Consider the following 19,168-nt stretch of genomic DNA (forward strand, 5'->3'; position numbering starts at 1 on the left):
GCCAAGAACCGTATCGAAAATCGGATATGTTTAACATATTTAAATATTTGTTAATTATTGTTGTCTCTGGAAAGGCTTGGAAAAGCCAGCTATAGGAACCGAACCTTAGGGCAAGGCAAAATGTGCCTAGCCCAAACGGATTCTCAAGTTCCATATTTGTCAAAAAGAATTTAAGATTTGTTTTTAGATTTTTTCGAGTCCCAAATTCCAAAATCCCAGAACTTTTGATCATATCCAATTCTCGTTTGGAGAATCTTCAAGAGAATACTATTGTGATAAATTACATACATATATATAAACTGGGGAATAATTTCGGATTCTTTTGCAAATCGGTTTTCGAAGAAAAACCAGTTCTGACTTTTGTATAACAAGTTTCATTCTCTTTTTTATTTGTATTTTAAATGGTATATGTAATATATACATATATACTTTATATATATATATATATATATATATATTATAAATATGCAAGTTCTTTAAAAACGGAACCAAACAAAATTTCAGAAGAAACAAAAAGAAAACCATAATGAAGTTTCTTTTTTTTTTTTTTTGGGGGGGGAATTAAAATGTTGTTAACAGCTAAGTTTCGATAGTTGTTCCAATACAATATATATATGTTTTCTTTTGTTTTTCACTTAAATGTTTTTTTTTTTTTTGTATATATATATATATATATGAATATGAATATATATATGTTAGTATGTAACATACACACATGTCATATCATTTTTTTTTCTTCTTTTTGTTTTTTTTTTTTTGCCTGTGTTGTACCATTTGTAGATAGTTTCTTGGTTTTTGTTAATATTTAACTTTTTTTTTTTGTTTAGATTTATTTAAGGATTGGCTAGTTTCAGTTAACTGAATAACTGTACATTTAGGTTGGGAGAAACATTCAAAAACATTTGTTGTTCGTGTGCTTTTTGCTGTTTTTTTTTTTTTTTTTTGTTTGTTTTTCACTTTTCTTACGTTTCCTTTGTATTTCTTTTTTTATTTTTACAATTAATCTTAGTTTGTGTATTTGGAAAAATTATTTGGGCATTTTTCTAGTGTAGTTGTTGTTGTTGTTGTTGTAATTGTAATTGTATAGCGCATGCAGCTGCCACACATATTACAGGGTATTCGTTAAGTGTACTCATTTTAATGATATATTCCTTTAGCTAGTTAAATACTCGCAACCATATAATTTTTACACATAAACTGAATTCTTGTAGGGTTTTTTTCTTTTTTTGTCTTGTATATATATAGTATTTTTTATATAATATATATGTATGCATATATCTCTCGCTATAGATACAGTTATACTTGATGCATATGTATGTGTGTATGTCAGTTGATGTGTATGCCACAAGCACATACATATATCTACATGAGTGTGTGTGTGTGAGTGTGTGCGTGTGTGTAGTTGAGTGTGTGTGTGTGAGAGTGTGAGTGTGTGTGTGTGTGTGTGTGTGTAGAAAAAATCAGTCTAATGTATTAAGGCAACGTGAGAGCTTTACATTTTCATATTCATAAACATTATCTCAAAATGTCAGTAAATCCATTTATACGAATATATATATATATATATATGTATGGAGTTATATATATATATATCATTCACCAACATTAACATTATAGTCGTCAGCAATTGTTCTTGACTTTCACTTAATTGTTTAGGTTTTACATTTAAATTACATTTAATTTAATTTAAAATTTCAGTTAGTTTATTTTTTTTTTTTTTTTGTTATATTTCATATATATATATATATTTTGTTGTTGTTTGTATACCCTGTACCCATTGGGAGCATGGGCTAAAAAGGGGGTTTAAGTTAAATACTTGTACATACATTTATATATACATACATGTATATGTACGCATATATATATGTGTGTGTGTGTGTGTGTGTATATGCATTTGTTGATAGGTTTTGTTTTTAATCCTATTACATAATATTAACAATAAAATTTTGGTATGTTTTGTGTTTCGCTTTGTTGTTGTTGTGGATTTGTTTATTCAATTAATTTATATATATATAAATTCTTTAATAGTTCTTATCAATTGGTTTGTTTTTTTTTTATATTGGCTAGGAAAGCAATTGAAATAGTTTAAATGATAAAAAACAAAACAAAATAAAAAATGTTGCAGTTCATAAAACTTAGTTAAATTAATGAAAAGCATTTTGGTTTTGAGTTGATGTTTTTTTCTGTTTTTTTTTTTACATAATTAATTTTACAATATTTAACACACAACTTGTCGGCTTTCGCTATGCATATCGTGAGTATATATATATCTGTATATATATATATATATATATATATATATATATATAAATTTATATATAATCAATTGTTTTATAATTCTTATACATTTTAATACTAACAAAATGGTAATTTTTGTAAATTTCTTTATATATATATATATGTATATGTATATAGGTATGTATATAGCTAAATTAGTAAACTCACACACACACGCACACACACATATATATATGTGTCTGTATGTATGTGTGTGTGTGTGTGTGTGTGCATGTGTGTATATATATATATACATATATTTTGTTATAGGTTTAAACTACATTTTGAGTGAAAAAGCTAACGTGTTTTCTTTTTCTTCTTCTTCATTTTGTTGTTGTTTTGTTTACCAAATTTCCGTCTAAATATATTAACAAATTTACAGCTAGGCGCACGTTCTTTATATATAATATATAGTATATGGATATAGGGTATATGGTATAGGGTATATGTGTAGCTTGTATAATTAATTAATTAATAATATTTACATTTATCCAAACTAAACGCAGTCGTTTTAAAAACTCTACTTTGATTTCATGGAAGTATTTCTTTGTTGTATTCTTTTTTTTTTTTTTTTGTTTTTCTATTTATTTATTTATTATTTATTTGTATTTGCTTAGATCCGAATTCGTTTCAGTTGGGCTAAATTGTTCATCAAATGATATACAACACACACGCACACCCCTCTCTCCCTCCGTCTGTGTGTGTGTGTGTGTGTGTGCTTTAAACTGTGGTTCCATTATTCTCGTCGTGATTTTCTAGTTTGTCCTGTTGCTGCTCCTGCTCAGCGTGCTGCTCCGCCTTCTTCTCCTCCTGCTTCTGCACCTCCTGCTCCTGCTTCTGCTCCACCTTGGCCTCCTTCGTCTCCTCCTCCGCCGTGGGCGTACTTGTTGGCGTGGGCGTGCCGCTCACCTCCAGCGACAGCTCCTCGCTTGGCGGCGTCTGTATCACGTTTGACTGCGCCGTCGCCTGCTCGGCAGCCAGAGCATTCGCCTCATCCTCGAGCTGTTGCAAATGCTTGCGCAGCTCCTCCTCCTGCTGCTCCTCTAGCTGCTGTTGTTGCGCCAATCGACTCGCCTCCAGCTCACGCATCAGCTCCGGCGGCAGCTCGCCCGTATAATCGAATGCCGCGAATGGCTCCGTCGTATCAATATTGATGGCCTGCTTCTTCTTGTCGGCAATCAGTTTCCACATGTTGAGCAGCGTATTGAAATTGACGCCCGGTGGCAGCGAGATCGCCGGAACAGCAGCTGCTCCGGCTGCAGTGTCGGCCACATCGCCGGTAACGGCAACCGCAGCCGCAGTCGCAGCCGCTGCCGCAGCTGTCGGTGCTGGTTCGTCATCCTCGTCGGAGGAGCTGCTGCTGACGGCGCGTATTTTTGGCATCTTGCTGCCGCTGCCGCTGGGTCCCAGGATGGGCGTCAGCCCGGCCAGCTTCAGCTGCATGTTGTACTCGTGAAAGTCGCGCTGTATCGAGCTGCGCCTGGAGTTGGCCATCTCCTCGCTGCTGCTGCCCAATATCTGATTGTATTCGCGCAGGCCCAGCTCCTCGACGGGCACATAGTGCTCCCCGATCTCGATCAGATACACACAGCGATTCACATGCGAACGGAACAGCACATCCTTGTGATTCGGCACCCATACGTGCACCACATGTCCCACCATTCCCGCCGTCGGCTCCCAATCCTTCCAGCTGAGCCGGCCGCCATTGGCGCGCATATGATCCGTGGGCCAGACAACGGCATCGATGATGTCCAGACAGTCGTAGATCTGCAAGCGAAGGCCAATTAAGTAAAGTCCGTCAACGCTCTCAAAGTCTCAAGTTCGCCGGGGTCAGGTCCGTTTCAAACTTGTTCAATTCACGGATAAATCCAAGCTTTAACTGGTTCGACTTTTGTAAGCCCAAGTTGGAGCTCGAAGAAATCTTCTTTTGGAGTTTAAACCAGGTATAAAACCGGCTTTAAGTACGCTTAAAAACTAGTTTAAAAGTGGCTCAAATATAACGCAAGATAGAAGCTTTCAAGGGATTATATGGGAACTCTATCGAGGCTAATTTATAACTCAACAGAATAGTCTTGAGAGGATTATATCGAGTCTTGAGAGGATTTATAGCTCAATGAAATAGTCCATCGAGGATTATATCGGGATTAAATCGACGCTTAAATATTAAATTAAATTTAAAAGAATATGCGATGCACTTGACTCACCCCCGTATCGTCCACAATGATGACCTTTCTGTAGATATCGATGCGTGGCTTGCGCGGCGTTTGCTGAGCATTCGATGCGGATGCGGTTGCGGATGCGGATGTTGTTGCTGCTCCTGTTGCTGTTGTTGTGCTGGTGCTGCCGGAGGCCGAGTCAGTGGCCATGAGGCAAATGGGTCCCTTGGTCTTGCGCGGATAATCGCCGGGCGTGGTTATGATATTGCCAACGCCGGGGCCGATGCCAAGGCTGCCGGACGAGCCGGACAGCAGCTTGTTAGAGCGCGGACTAGACTCCGGCTCGGTCAGTTCCGAATGGGTGGCATTGGCATCGGCAGCAGCATCCGTTCCGCTGGCAATGGGCAATGTGGCGCGTCGTGTGCTTCCTTGGAGCTGTCCGCCGCTACGCGTGCGCGGTCCAGTGCTGGAACCGGGTGCCATGCGCAACGTGGAGCCGGTGCCGGTGCCGGTGCCGGAGCCAGAGCAGGCAGCCTCCTGGTCGCGTTCGCGATTAAGCAGGCCAGCTATGAGCGTGGTGGAGGTGGGCTTAACGGGCATAACGGCCAGGCCGCCGCGAACCACGGCCAGCGTATCGCCAACATAGCTGCCGGCCATGCCGGTCATGCCAGGCACATTGCCCGGCCGGACGTGGCCGTAGTAGCTGTTGACGGTGAGCGTGTTGTAGAGCGGCGCCGAGATGAACACCGGCGCCAGATCCGCGCCAGATTCGCCACCCGTGCTGCTCGCCGTGCCGGGTGCGCTGCCCGAGCCGGCGACAACTCCGCCGCCGGCGCCGCCAATGCTCGTCGCGCCCGCTGTAACGGCGGCTGAGCCTGCAATGGAGATGGAGCCGGTTCCGGTGCCGACGACGCTGCCGCCGCTGCCAAAATTACATGCGCCGCCGGCGCCGCCGCCGAGCTGCATGGAGGCCTCCATGGCGGAGCCGGAGCTGCAGCCCTGACGGCAACGTTCCCGTATGCGATGCCACCAATCGAGTACGGTTTGCCTGATCGTGTCCAGGGTAATGGCACCGCCAATCACCTGACAGAGCTGCCCATTTGTGTCCGCATAGGATGTGGTCAGTGGCGAGACGTAAATGGGATAGCCAATGGGCTGATCGCAGCTGGAGTTGATGATGTTGCGCAAAGCCTGCTTGGCGTTCTGTATGCTGCCGCGTTCCGGATTGCGATTGCGCAAATAAATGAGCTCCTGCTGCTGGCCAGCCCACAAGCCGCGCACGCATTCGCGGTTTAGTTTGATGACGCGAAAGCTGAGAAAACGCTTGGTCAGCCGGATGATGCGATACTCGTCAGAGCCGTCCTCCATGACATGGCGCAGGGCCAGCAAATTGGGTGCGCCGCGCAGCACGGCGCTGCGCCAGACGGGATCCGCTTCGTGCGAAATGACCAGCTCCTTGGAGCAATTGTCGATGGCCTCGTACAGGGCGAGCGGATCGTGAAACTCATCCGGATTTGTGATATGATCCTGTTGCAGTTTGAGGGCCATTTTAACAGCGGGCGCCACAACCGAATGCAGCAGCTCCATGTCCGCGAATACCCATTCGTCGCGCGGCGACGTGATCCGAAAGTCGCCCTTGAAGAGTGCATGAAGGCCGTGCAAAAAGTACTCGACGCCCGTCAGCGAGCTGTGCGACGCGGTGGCCAGGGATCGACGGGCGAGCAGGCCCAGTGCCAGGCACAGGGACACCAGCGGCGCATCCTTGTTGACGCTCTGGGCGCGTGGCTTCGGCGTTGGCCGCGACGTCATCGAGGGCACCGTGCTAGGCATTATGGTGGTCAGATTTGTGCCCTCCTGCTGATTGATGGTCGGCTGCAGGCGCGGCGAATCCTCCTTGCGCAGCGATTTGCCCGGTGTCGTTGTCGACGTCTTGGCCAGCTTGACGAACACATTCTGATCCATGTAGGCCACATAGTTGCCCAGCCCAGGTGCGCTCTCCGACGTCTGTCGCGAGATGTTCGCAAAGCTGTGCGAGCTGCTCAGCTGATCGATGCCGCCCAGCACGCTGCCCTCCGGCTGGACAACGCCGGGCGCCGTATTGCCGCCGCTCATCGTGGCGCTCTTCTGGGGCCGGACGCTGCGCAGCTGTTGCTGCGACTGAGACTTGGACTGGGGCACACTGGTGCCGCCGTGCGCGGACAGATTCGGCGTGCTCTTCGAATCGTTGTGCGCGGGCGTGCTATTCGCTGTTACTGCGCCCGCATTGCTGGCCAGCGGCTGGATTGTGCTTGGCGCCTGCTCAACCGCTGTGCTAATGCTCAGTGGTGGCGGACGGGGTGGGCGTGGCGGCGGCGGCGGCACCACAGCAGCGGCAACTGTGGGCGGCGTTGCTGTGGTGGCAGCCGGCGGCGCAGGAGGATCTTTGACTGGCTGCACCGTTGGCTCCTTGGCGGCTTGCGCCTCCTTGCGCTTGTCTACGCAGTAGTTGATCCACTTGAGATAGACGTAGCAGAAGCTAGAGCGTGTTATGCCAACGGCACGAAAATCGAAATCCTCATCCAGATTGAAATTGAATATGGGATCGAGATCGACAAATTGACGGCTCAGCGTATGCTGCAGTGCCTCCTGTATGGGACCCGAGGCAAGCCACTGCTCCAGCTTCGGATTGCGCACCACATAGTAGATGATGCTCTGCGAGGATGAAGTTGCAATTAGTGTCAAGTGGGTTTGGGTCTATGTGGGCGACGCACCTTTATGTAGTAGGTGATGAGCACCTTGCGGTACTCGAAGACCTGCAACGTGGCGCTGGCCAGGTTATCTGATATGGAATAGCCCTCGATGACATATTGGGCGGCAACTACCTGCCAGGCTAGCCAGCGCGTGGAGAACATGGCATTGGCGCTGAGCAGACGCGGTAAATGGCCGGGATCACAGCAACAGCAGCCATCGTTGTCCTCGACATCCTCTGTAATGGCCTCCACCTCGCGCTGCTGGCAATAAGTGCCGCGAAATTCCAGGCCGCGCATCTGAAACGTGCACAGCCCGTTGCCCAGCTCGATGATGTGCACCAAACAATTCAGATCGTCCGAGGCGAGCACTGCAAAACGGCAAATGTTAATTACTGGGAGCTGGAGATCTGATCTCACTTACCGAAGCAATCGCCCTGGTTGACATTGCCCCAGCGACCCATAAGCAGATCGCCGCAGAGCGAATGCTGCAGCGAGCGCGTCAGATGCTCGTAAAAGATGCTATTCAAATTGTTGTCGTCGGCGCCGAGATCACGTTCCAGCTGCGAGCTGAGCCGTGTGTTCGAGTGATCGATGCGACGCGTATTGTAGTCCCGTTCCCAGAACTTAACCGGACGCACATACGAGGTGAGAAATATGGCGCTGCCCAAAAACGGATTCAGCGGCGTCGACAGCAGCGCCGATATGCCCGCCTGCAGGAACAGCATGGCCGAGTGGGGCACGCTGAAGGGCTGGGCGAAGGCATGGAATGCCGAGCCCCACGTGATCTGCCACGGCGCGATATACGTCACAATGAACTGCAGCTGCAAGGCGAAGAGGTACAATTATATTAGTATCATATATATATATATATTACAGGGTATTATGTGGCTTACCTTGAGCAGAAAGTCGCAGCACTTGCGAAAAGCGAGCGATACGAAGAAATAGTCGATGATAAAACTTTCCGTTGCCATCGCGAAATCAATGCGAAAGAGCAGCACGGTGAATATAATGATCAGGTATTGGTTCGTCGGATCCGAGTATGCATTACGAACAACTGCAAAAGTAAGGGAAGATGGCATGTGGTTAGTCCAAACGAAGATATATGGATATAGATATAGATATAGATATAGATATAGATATAGATATAGATATAGATATAGATATAGATATAGATATAGATATAGGGAGATATAGTATTTCTATATTAACAAGACTTTTTGCTCATATTAAAGGAGTACACGATAAAAATCTTAAACTTGGTCGATCTCTTGACCGGAAACTAAACGAGCTAGATCTGGGAAATTTTGTATTTAAGTATTACTTAAGGTCGCAATTCCCAACTATTCATACCTATGATGACCTCACTGAACTGGGGAACTGTAAGAGCTACAAGTGAGAAATTTGGTATGCAAGTATTACATAAAGTCTCAATTATACTTCAAGTAGTTTCCATGATTTACCAAGTATATGAACACTTGAGCCCGGGAACTATAAGAACTACAGGTGGTCTGTAAGCTTTCACAAACATGACAGGGATATAAAGACATAGAAAGAGAGAGAGCGAGCAAAAGAGAGAGAGAGAGATGACATCATACTGTCGCACTTACATTTGAGGGCGCAAACAGCGACGATGAGCGTGCCCCAAGGAACTCCGAACTTGTCGACAATATGCTGCGAGTCGGCGGTCAGCGATGAGATGGCCAACAGCGGGAAGAGCACGTTGCGCTCGAGAACGCTCAGATAGATGTAGAACTTCTCGAACCACATGATCTGCGGCGCATTGAGCACCTCGAACTGGCCGAACTCCTTCTGGCGCAGCAGCGGTCGAGCGAAGCACAGCCAGGGCATGTGCTTGCGCATCTGGGGCACGGCATAGTGGAGCAGGGCGCCGAGGGTGCCAATGAATACGTAGAGAACGACATTGAGATCCGGCTGGAGGACGGTGAAGACGGTGCTGCAGTGCAGCACAAGGACACTGACGCCCAGCAGGGTCATCACAACCAGATCATTCTTCAGGCGCGTCGTCACAGTTGCTTGCAATTTGCGCGGCAGCGGATCGGGTAGCTCATCCTGCTCCAGTTCGCTGTTGTCCAGCTCGATGGCGGCATGATCCTCCTCCTGATGATCATCCGTTTCAGCGTCCAAAGCTGTCGCATCGATGTCTGTGTTGGCGGTGCCCGCGCCGGCAGTCAGTGTGGACATATCGCCGGGATTCGTTGTCGATGAACTCGAGATTTTGTCATCCTGCACATCCTCGTTGGCCTCGTTGGTCTTTGTCTCGTAAACGTTCTCCTGGCTGCGCGATCTCTTTACCAGCTCCTTGTCTGTAGCTGCTGCTGCTGCTGCTCCTGCTGCTGGCTCCTCAACGCCAATGGAGGCGTACGAGCTGGAGGCGGTCATGGCGCGTTTGCTGCTGCTGATGGTCTTGGCCAGCGTTTGGCTGCTGCCCAGCGACGAGGCCTTCGATTTGCTGTGCTTCTGATCCAGCTGTGTCTCCGCTTCGTGCTCTTGCTCCTGCTCCCGTTCCGCCTGCTGCTCCTCGCCCATGGCGAGCTTTTCGAGCGAGCTGAGCTCGATATGCTCATTGCTGTTGGCCATGGAGCTGAGCTCCGGCTGGCGTGCTCGATGCGTTGCAAGCGGCGTTGGCTGCCCAGTTGACGTCGGCTCCGATGACTGACGCTTGCCGCGGCTCAGCTGCTGCTGCTGCTGCTGCACCTGCTCCTGCTGCTGCTGCTGCTGCTGTTGCCCGGCCTGGCTACGTTTGCGGCTGTGCCTCAGGTCCTCCTCGTCGTCGCGATAGGTGCTCACGATACAGGTCTTGATGAGCCGCCACAGATGACTGAAATCGCTCGCCGAGCGCGACAAATGATAGCCCAGCGGTATGAGCATTGCACAGAAGATGGAGAAGAGTATATACTGCGTGCCACGACGCTCGTCCAGGGCCGCATAGAGCGGCCCATAGAGCAGCAGGATGGCGAGCACGGAGCGCAGCAGGCAAAGGAATGAACCTGCAACAAAGTAGATTAATGAATTGGTCAAGCAAAGCTGAAAAGGATTGGCACTCACCGAGCAGACTGCTCGCCGCATTGCCGCCAAAGAGATGCATATCGAGCTGCTCGAGCAGGTACATGAGAAACGTGTTGATCTGCGGGCACAGACCCACCGAAAAGATGATCGGAAAGCACAGTAGCAGCACGTAGAGCGACTGCAGCAGCAATCCGACCACATGCGCCGGCGCATAGTGTATGCCAAAGAAAATCATTGACTCCGGCGGCCGCTGCGCATAATCCGTGTCCAGACGCTTCAGCAGCAAGAGCAGTCCGCCGCACAGACAAAAGTATATGGCGCGGGAATAGGCGACCGTCTTGTTGAAGCCGTGCACCGGCGAGGCGGCATCCGGCTGGACGCTCTTCACCAGCGAATACTGGGCGCCGGCGATGACCGCACAGAAGAGCAGCACGCACAGATCCTTGTAGTAGTTGTGCTGCAGTATGGCGGCGCCCAGGCAGGCGACCAGGGTGCACAGCACGCAGGCCAGCAGGACGTGCAGCCAGTGCAGATCACGATCGAACAGAGCTAGGAGCTCCAGGCGATCCATGGCTATCTTGAACTCATGCTCCTGGCCGCACCACTTGAAGCGATACTTGTAGAAACTCTTCGGCACCACCGTCTTCTCGGCGGCCAGCAGGCAGGCGGGCCGCCAATAGTCACAGTACGGCGCAAAATGACCATCCACATTCAGCATCGGCTGGCTGAGCTGTTGCTGCAGCTGCTGCTGCTGCTGCGATTGCTGCTGCTGCTGCTGCTGCCGGCTGGCGGCGGTGTCGGTGGGCAGGGCAACGCCAGCGTTGGTGGCCGCTGCCACCGCCTCGTTTAGCTGCTGCTGCAGTGCATCCGTGCGCGCTGCCTGCAATTCGCTGCGCATCATATTGAACATGCCCTGCAGCGAGGCGCGCGTCGCTCCCGCTGCTCCTGTTGCTGCTCCTCCGCCAGCTCCCGCCGTTGTGGTATTCGCCGCGCGCGTTGAGCTGCCCATGAGCATGCCCAGAGCTGGCGGCGGTACCGTCGTCTGTGCGCCACTGCCTCGCGCCTCGCCGCCCGTTGAGAGCGCAGCCATTTTCTCAATCATCCGCTTGGCGTCCATGCAGCGCTTGTCGCGCGCCAACGCCAGCTCGATGTGCGTCATATGCTCCACGGAGCTGGAGGCGGGATAGCTGCTCTGCAGGGCCTGTATGGCATCCTGATAGAACTGAAAATGCGCACTGGACATGTTTGGCGGCACAATACTGGGATTGGCCGGCACAGGCGTGCCATCCGGCAAGATGCCAGCTATGGGACGACCGCGATCATCGACAGCGCCACCGTGCATCAGCCAGAGCATCTTGTGTATGTCCGCGGTGAGGCTTTCCGTCAGGCTGATGCTGTGCGTCGAGTTCGAGGAGGAGGAATTGCGCGAGGCGCCGCTGCCGGGCAGCTTGTGCTGCTGCTGCTGCTGCTTGATGACCGCCAGATCGTTGCGACAGGCGTCCAGCTGGTTGCTGGTGGCGCGCCGGCGACGCAGTTCGTCCACCTCGCGATAGTTGAGCACCTTGGGTATGGCGCCTAGGCTTCTGGCGGCCATGCGTGATGTGCACGGCTTTTCCTCATCCTCCTCCACCTCCTCTTCCCCATCATCCTGCTGCTCCTCCTGCTGCTGCTCACCATTCTGCTCCGGCTGTGTTTGGGTCTGGCTACTGGGCAGCTGCTCCATGCCGGCGAGCAACTGATCCTTTGAGCTGGCGCTCACCTGCTCACAGTCGCTGGACGGACAACCGGAATCGGCCTCGCTGCGTATCAGCGCAGCCGTTGCCGTCGCCGGTTGAATCTGTTGCTGCAACGCGGGCAAGGATAGCTCCTGGCGCATGGCCTGCTCGGCGGCCTGTTCGCGCGCGCTCTGCTGCTGCCGATTGCTGAGCAGGGGTGAGCGTGAGCCCGTGTTGTTGTCCGTCTCCTCGTCATCGGATGCAGCGGTGGCCACTGCAGCAGCGGCTGTCGTTGGGGCGCCCGTTCCGGCCGTGCCCGCCGCGTAGAGCTCACACTTCTTGAGCACATCGTCCAGTTGACTGTGCGTCTGCTGCAGTTCGCTGAGTATGTGCTCGAGATTGTCATCAAAATCCTTGAAGACATCGTCATCATCGTCCGCCAAAATGCCGCCCACATCCGACTCGGCGCTATGATGCGTCTGACTGCAGCCGAGGGCGCGTGTACGCCGCCTCAGCGGCACATCGTCCAGCTCATCGTCGTCATCATCGTGTCTGCCGTTGACATGGTCCGTTTCATCGTGCGGCTGTGCGCCCGGCGACTCGTCGGACGTCTTCTCATCCAAATGCTCGACAATAGGATAGACGGGTGGCTCGATGAGCGCTTGCGTTGAGCCGCAGGCGCTAGAGCTGCCAAAGATGACGCTGCTGCAGCTGCTTCCACCGCCGACGCCGCCGCCGGCACCGCCGCAGCTGCTCTCCGCGTATTGCTGATCGACCAGACGTGGCGGATACAGGTTCAGCAGCTGATTGCGCACCAAGCTCTTGCTCGGCGGCGGCAGGGGATTCCGCAGCTGCTGCTGCCCGCTGATGGCTTCCACGCTGTTCGGATGCGGGCTCAGATTCGAGACGGACGGCTGCGGGCACAGCACCTCCAGAGCGGCGCTCTTAATGCGCCGGACACCGTTGCCACCGCCGCCCGTTTGGCCGCCGGACGACAACAGCGTCGACTTGGAGCCGCCACCCTGTGCGCTGCTCCCGCTGTTCTGCTTGTGATAGCTGGTTGCGTTGGAATGTCGTCTCCGCTTCATTGCGGCCGTGCTGCCGTTCCGCCCGCCTCCGGCACCAGTGCTGCTGCTGGCATTGCCGCCGCCGCCGCCGCTGCTCACCTCGGCCAGCACTTGGTTGGAATCGGCGCGACCCGTGCACGAGCTGCTGGAGGCGCACAGCTGCAGCGCAGACATTGTGCTGTTGGGATCCTTGCGTACAATCGCGCTGCCCAGATGATGATGCAGGTGATTGTGATGCAGCTGATGGTGATGGTGGTGATGATGATGGTGATGCTGGGCTCGAAATGGCGCCTGATGCGGCTGCTGTTCAATGCCCAAATCGGATTTGGTATAGCTATCATCCTCCAGGTACACATCCGACGACGAATCTGCAAGGCGGCAAAAGCACATTAGAAAATGGATAACCTTAAGGAAGGAGCACATGAGCAGATAAAACAGGCAGCAGGAGGCAGCTCCAAGCTCACAAAGTGGCCAGGGCCTTGGGCCAGGGTTAAGTCATGTCCGCCTGCCTGTCCGTTTGTGCGAGTGCCTCGATCTGGGCAACTACATGAGCTAGATGCTTGCCATTTAGGCTCTCATATTATATTTGCCTAACGCCAACATTTCCATCTCATTGACCCTCCTGACCTTTGGCATATTAACACTTTTTATGCCATATCGAACTCAAAGTTAAACAAGATCTTATTTTCGATATATATGTAGATAGATAAAAAGTAGAAGGAAATATTCGATGCCTGAAGTGGGCGGCTTGGCAGGTGGGCGTGCCCTCGCGGGTGTGCGTGTGTCGAACCACCTGTTGGTATTTTCTTCTTTTTTTTTTTTTTGTTTTAGAGCACTCATATTTAAAATAATTATTATAAATAATAATTATAAAAATATGAAATAAAATTCACAAATTGAAGGCATATTTATCGCCGTAATGGAGCACATTTAAATACTCTAACCCCGGATAGTAGTAAATTATTGGGCCTAACACGTGGAATTTTCTAGATAAAAGAAGTTCATCTAAAGAACTTGGACGGTTTGTGTTGTCAGTCCATCAATCAGTAGGATAAATTAGTCTGTCAATCAGTCACTTGCATACACAAATTAATCGGTCAATCAATCATTCAATTTGATATATCAATCATTCAATTTGATATATCAATCATTCAATTTGATATATATTAACCAGTCAGTCAAGCAGTGAATTTTATGTGTGCATTAATTAGTTAGTCAATCAATTACACAGTCAATCATTCACTTTGATATATCAATCAGTCTATCAGTCACTCAATCAATTAGTTTAACCAGTCAATCAGTCGTCAGTCTTATATATCAATCAGCCAATCAAGCAAATCAATTTGCACAATCAATCATTCATTCAATCAGTCTGCCAGTCAATCAGTTAAATAACATGTAATATCAGTCAGTCAATCATATATATCGATCAGTCAGTCAAACGATCTGTCAATCATTCAGTTTAATACGTAAGCAAAAGAAGTTCTTGAGAGAAGCTCTCACCTAATATCCAGGACTGGAGCGCACGATTGCAGGCATCATTGGCAGCGCCGCGACCGAGACCCAGTCCTAGCTCCATGTCCTCCACATCGTTGACGCCACTGCCGATGCTGCTGGCATTCTGATGCTGGGCATGCTGCTGCTGCAGCTGTTGCTGCTGCAGATGATGGTGCTGGAGATGCGAGTGCTGCTGCTGCATCGACTGGAACAGGCCGGCACGACTCTGATGCTTCAGGCGCTCGTCGTGCGTTTCCGAGCTGCGATGTCGCTGCAGGCGCGAGGAACGTGTAGTATTTGGCTGGGCCACAACCATAACCGCCGAGGATGTGGATGCAGTGTCGCTGCCAGCTGCAGCTGCCGCCGCGCCCGCCTGTGCGTTGTTGGCCATGAAATGCTGTCGCGGATTGGCCCCCGGCCGCACCGCCTTCGTGTGTAGAAAACTGGGCGCTGCCGCCGCCGATGTTGTTGTTGTTGTTGTCGTTGTGGCAATGGTATCCGATTGATTGCGCATCAGCTTGGCGCTAAATGTGGGCTCCGCGGCACCAGCGTCGAGGCTGCTCTGGCGCTCGAGTCGCCGCCGATGGCGTCGACTGAACACCTCCGAGCATTTGCGCGACAAATGACCCGTGCGCCCCGTGCTGACTGTGGTTGTGCCCGTGCTGCTTGTTGCTGCTGCTGCTGCTGCGGTTGAGTTGGGCGTAGAACGGCTGGTGTCCGCTGCTGCAGTGGTAGTGGTTCCGCCGTTGCCGTCAGCGGGAGGCACAACAACCTCAACCATTTCCGGATAGACGGCCAGATATTTGGTGAAGAGCTCGTTGGCGGATAGATTATTCTGTGCAGCGGCGGCAATAGTGGATCGTATGGATTTGCTAACGCTAGCGGAGCCAGCGATCGATTGCTGATCTTGTTGGCTGCCAGCGGAGAGCATCGACGGCGCATAGAACATAAGCTCAAAGGACTCCGAGCTGTTCTTGCGATGCACATCGACTTTGAGATCTGCAATTTGAAAATGAATGTGTTTGGGTTAGGGCTATGGACATGTTGCTGGGCATGCTTACCAATAATGCTGTTCACATTGTCAATGGACATGATGCTGTTCTCCTCGCTGGCCTCGTTGATGGCCTGCTCCACAGACAGATGCGAGCCGTTGTTGCCGATGGCGCGCATCACTTTCATCTCGATGCCGTTCTCCTCGTCGGGATCACGCTGATCCGATTCCTTGGTGACTTTAAAGAATTGACTCTTTAGATTCACCTCGGACATCGTCTGCGCCCGATCGTACAGCCGGTGCAGCGCCAAATTGATAAGCTTTACCAGCAATATGGTGCCGCTGGTTAGCACACAATACAGGCACCAGGTCAGCCATGTGCTTGGAAAGTACTGCGAAGCCAAAAGAAATGATGATATGAGTTAAGTTTAAAGATCGAACGAGCTCAGCGGACTCACCAAGTAGGCGACAAAGGGCGAACAGAGCAGGTAGAGCCAGAGATACAAATGCACCACATTGCAAAAGACGCCCTGATGCGGATCGTAAAAATAGCCGCCGGTCAGTGAGGCCCACACGCCCTGGCGCAGTATCTCCAAGGTCTGTGAACCCATGGTGGCCTATACTGCATTGCTATTATCGGATCGGATTAAGGATCGCCGTCTTATCAACGTTTTTTTTTCTTTCTCAATTCCACTCAGTAATCGTTATCGCTATCGTTATCGTTGTCGCTGCCCTCCAATTGGGAGCTTAAAGCTCAAAGCCAGCGAACGGAGTTGAAATTCGAGAGCAATCGCTCACTTTCAAAGGGGGGCGGGCGGGCAAAAGTGTAGGCAGGCGCCCATCGGTGTGGGTGTATGTGTGCGTGCGCGCGTGTCTCTGTGTGTGTTTGTGTGTAAATGAATTGGCACAACGGGAGGCTGAGTTTGGGCAAAAACAATGCAAGCAAAATAAATAGCTCAAAATCGAGGCGAGGCGAGGCGTTGTTGCTGAAATTTAAAACTAGATATTTTGGCGATTTGTTGCACTTGCTGTCAGCACTTGCACTTCGAAATCAAGATTACGAATACGATTTTAGTTCACATCGATTTGCTTTCAGTTGCTGCTGCAGCTGCTGCTGGTGCCGCTGCTGTTGCTGCTGCTGCTGCTGCTGCTGCTGCTGCTGGTGGTGCTGCTGCTGCTGGTGGTGCCTTCGTGGATGCAGTTGCACCGCGGTAGCAGTTGGAGCGTGTTGGTTTTTTAGTTTACCCGTTGATGCGAGCGTTGTCATTGTTGTTGTTATTCGAACATCTCGAGCATGGTTTCAGCTTCAAATTTGAACTTTTCTTTATTTGGATATTTGTTCTGCTTTTTTCTCTTTTCTTCTTTTTTTTTTTTTTGCAAAGTAACACTCACTCCCTATGCTCCCTCGTTTCATATGCTTTTTCTTTTATTTTGCCTTGTCTTCGCTCTGCTGTCGCTATGTCGAGTTATCGAACGTCGTCGTATCGTGTTATCGAACGCTCCAGTGTTGTTAAGAGTGGCTGAAAAATCGAACTCTTGGCGCGCATTTAAATGTGGCAGAGTATAGTTTGTTTTTTTTTTACCAGTTTATTTTCGCAATACCCCGATACTTAAGCTATTTTACTATATAATAAAAAAAAAAAATTAAAAAAAAAAGAAGTTTTGTGCCTATATCTAAGCATTACATCACAAAGTTAAAATCACCCACAGAACATATCGAGCCACGTTTTGTGTTTTCTTCTCTTTAGTTAATCCTCAGTCTACGTCGCCGCTGTGGTTTACTCCGCACTCAGTGTCAGCGCTCCTCACTGCTGCCGATGCTGCTGCTGCTGCTGCTGCTGGCATCCGTCTCGCTGCCAATGAACCCATCTTTGTGCTCATAGTTATGATGATGATGGATGTGCTCCTCCTCCTCCTGCTCGATGGGCACCTGTTCGATGGGATGATGGTGTTCGTGATGCTCGTGATGATCGTGATGTGCATGATCGTGCTTTTCGTGATGATGTATGTGCTCTTTGGTCTGATGGATTTGTATGGGACGATGCTCCTCGTGTATTATTTTCTTCTCCTCCTTTAGGACAATCGGCTTGTGATGATGATGCACATGCTTTATAATCGTATGCACATGTTTCTCGATCTTCTTATGAACTGGCACATGGATGACAATCTTCTTCTTCTTCTGTTGACTGCTGACAAGGTTAAGGGAATACTACAATGAGAAACTTATAATCCAATAAAATGTGATATTTATGGTATACCCGGCGCTTGTCTCCTGCACCACAACAAAAAGTAGCACCAGCACAGCCACAAACGAAAGCTTTAGCAGCTGCATAAAGAAAGATTTATATATATATAAATATATATAGATTCATCCGATGCCGCCATTTCGCGGCCTTACCACACGACGATTATCCATTTTGCTTGTGTTTTGTGAGGTTGAGGAAAAAGCTGGCGATGCGTTCGCTCGAGTGGCTCGATATGGAATGATTGCTGGCACAGTGCGTCCAAATTATTTTATAACACGATCATGACCAAGGCACAGGGGCCATTCCCAGCTGGAATGTGGCGTGGAATGCGCTCCGTTTCGCTTCCGTGCCGAGGCCCCAAAGCGCCCGTCTCAAGCGCACGCGCCGATCCGAACCACCAATTTATGTTGGGCGATCGCATTGTCGATACAGTTATTGCAATAGCAAATCATCATCATCATGGCCATATTGTGGATTGTGGGTGTTTTCACTTGTTTCGCCTTTGTTCCCACATTTGTTGGGCTCCCGTTTGCTTTGATAGGTCTTACGTATACTCTACATTGACAGCTGGATCTGCCAAGGATTGGCTTCATGTCTTGCGATTCATTACGATTGAATTCACGCCCAATTCACGCCCGATTTCACTTTATTTAAGCTGCAAGCTTGTAACATTTTTCTGGATTTTGACAACTCTTGCTTTGACAACTCTTTCGTGATTTAGTTGGATCTGCCAAGGATTGGCTAAAAGTCTTGCGATTCACCACGATTGAATTCACGCCAAAATCACGGCCAATTCACGCCCGAATTCACTTATTTTTCACTTTATTTGAGCTTCGAGCTTGTATAATTTTTCTGGATTTTAACAACTCTTGCTTTGATAACTCTGTCAAGGATTGGCTTTACGACTTGCGATTCACCACGATCGAATTCACGCGCTATTTCACCTTTATTTCACTTGATGCGAATTTGTATCATATTTGTGGATCTGCTGCGATCTCTGCTGAATGTAGCGCATTGGGCATTCGTATTGCTCGCAGTTTGTTGCATTGTTTTGATTTCCTTTGTGATTTTCTTATTGTTACACGAAAACTTCTTTTTCGGTTTTTCGCACAGACGGAAGACATCGACAAGGTGTGTTGTTGCCGTGTTTGCGCACCTGCACAAAACTCAGTCAACGGAAATAAGTTGATATATGTTTATTAAATATATCTGCACACATGTGTTCATAATAATGGGCAATACATATCTATAGACTTGTCAATTTGTGGCTGCATGTACGTGAAACTAACAAATTAAATAGTTGTATTATAAAAGTATGTAACATTTAATATTGGCAACAACTAGACCGTTTGAATTCGTGTGTTACGCAATGACACGAAAACAATTTCCAACTTCAAATTGTTGTTTTCTTCTTCTTTGTTTTTCGACTTTCCATATATACATAATTTCTCTTTCATATGCAG

The 19,168-nt window shown here is 49.2% G+C and overlaps 2 protein-coding genes across 3 annotated transcripts; both read right to left on the reverse strand.

Moving 5' to 3' along the window:
• Positions 1-885: 885 nt before the first annotated feature.
• pcx (pecanex) lies at positions 886-16,889 on the reverse strand. The gene is made up of 10 exons (XM_002057946.4): positions 15,918-16,889; positions 15,530-15,851; positions 14,475-15,467; positions 10,229-13,339; positions 8,770-10,170; positions 8,056-8,216; positions 7,584-7,983; positions 7,184-7,530; positions 4,482-7,124; positions 886-4,044 (listed from the first exon to the last, which is right to left on the reverse strand). Exons 1-10 carry the CDS (start codon positions 16,068-16,070, stop codon positions 2,998-3,000), a joined length of 10,578 nt encoding a protein of 3,525 aa, XP_002057982.2. The 5' UTR covers positions 16,071-16,889; the 3' UTR covers positions 886-2,997.
• A 153-nt stretch (positions 16,890-17,042) lies between these two features.
• On the reverse strand, positions 17,043-18,973 carry LOC6634664 (histidine-rich glycoprotein). 2 transcript variants are annotated; one of them, XM_032440581.2, is made up of 3 exons: positions 17,858-18,973; positions 17,718-17,785; positions 17,043-17,645 (listed from the first exon to the last, which is right to left on the reverse strand). In XM_032440581.2, exons 1-3 carry the CDS (start codon positions 17,873-17,875, stop codon positions 17,255-17,257), a joined length of 477 nt encoding a protein of 158 aa, XP_032296472.1. In that variant the 5' UTR covers positions 17,876-18,973; the 3' UTR covers positions 17,043-17,254. The 2 variants fall into 2 exon arrangements, with proteins under 2 accessions (XP_032296472.1, XP_002057980.1); XM_002057944.4 differs by having other exon boundaries at positions 17,044-17,648; positions 17,858-18,963.
• Positions 18,974-19,168: the final 195 nt, after the last annotated feature.

Source organism: Drosophila virilis, chromosome X (genome assembly GCF_030788295.1).
Source record: "Drosophila virilis strain 15010-1051.87 chromosome X, Dvir_AGI_RSII-ME, whole genome shotgun sequence".
NCBI classification, from domain to species: Eukaryota; Metazoa; Arthropoda; class Insecta; order Diptera; family Drosophilidae; genus Drosophila; species Drosophila virilis.

Coding starts and splice junctions, on each gene's coding strand:
- pcx (XM_002057946.4), bottom strand. CDS start 16,070: ATGGGTTCACAGACCTTGGAGATACTGCGCCAGGGCGTGTGGGCCTCA. Junction 15,468..15,529: donor CAATGTGAACAGCATTATTG/GTAAGCATGCCC, acceptor TTCAAATTGCAG/ATCTCAAAGTCGATGTGCAT. Junction 7,531..7,583: donor CAACCAGGGCGATTGCTTCG/GTAAGTGAGATC, acceptor GCCGTTTTGCAG/TGCTCGCCTCGGACGATCTG.
- LOC6634664 (XM_002057944.4), bottom strand. Junction 17,649..17,717: donor GTGCAGGAGACAAGCGCCGG/GTATACCATAAA, acceptor TAACCTTGTCAG/CAGTCAACAGAAGAAGAAGA.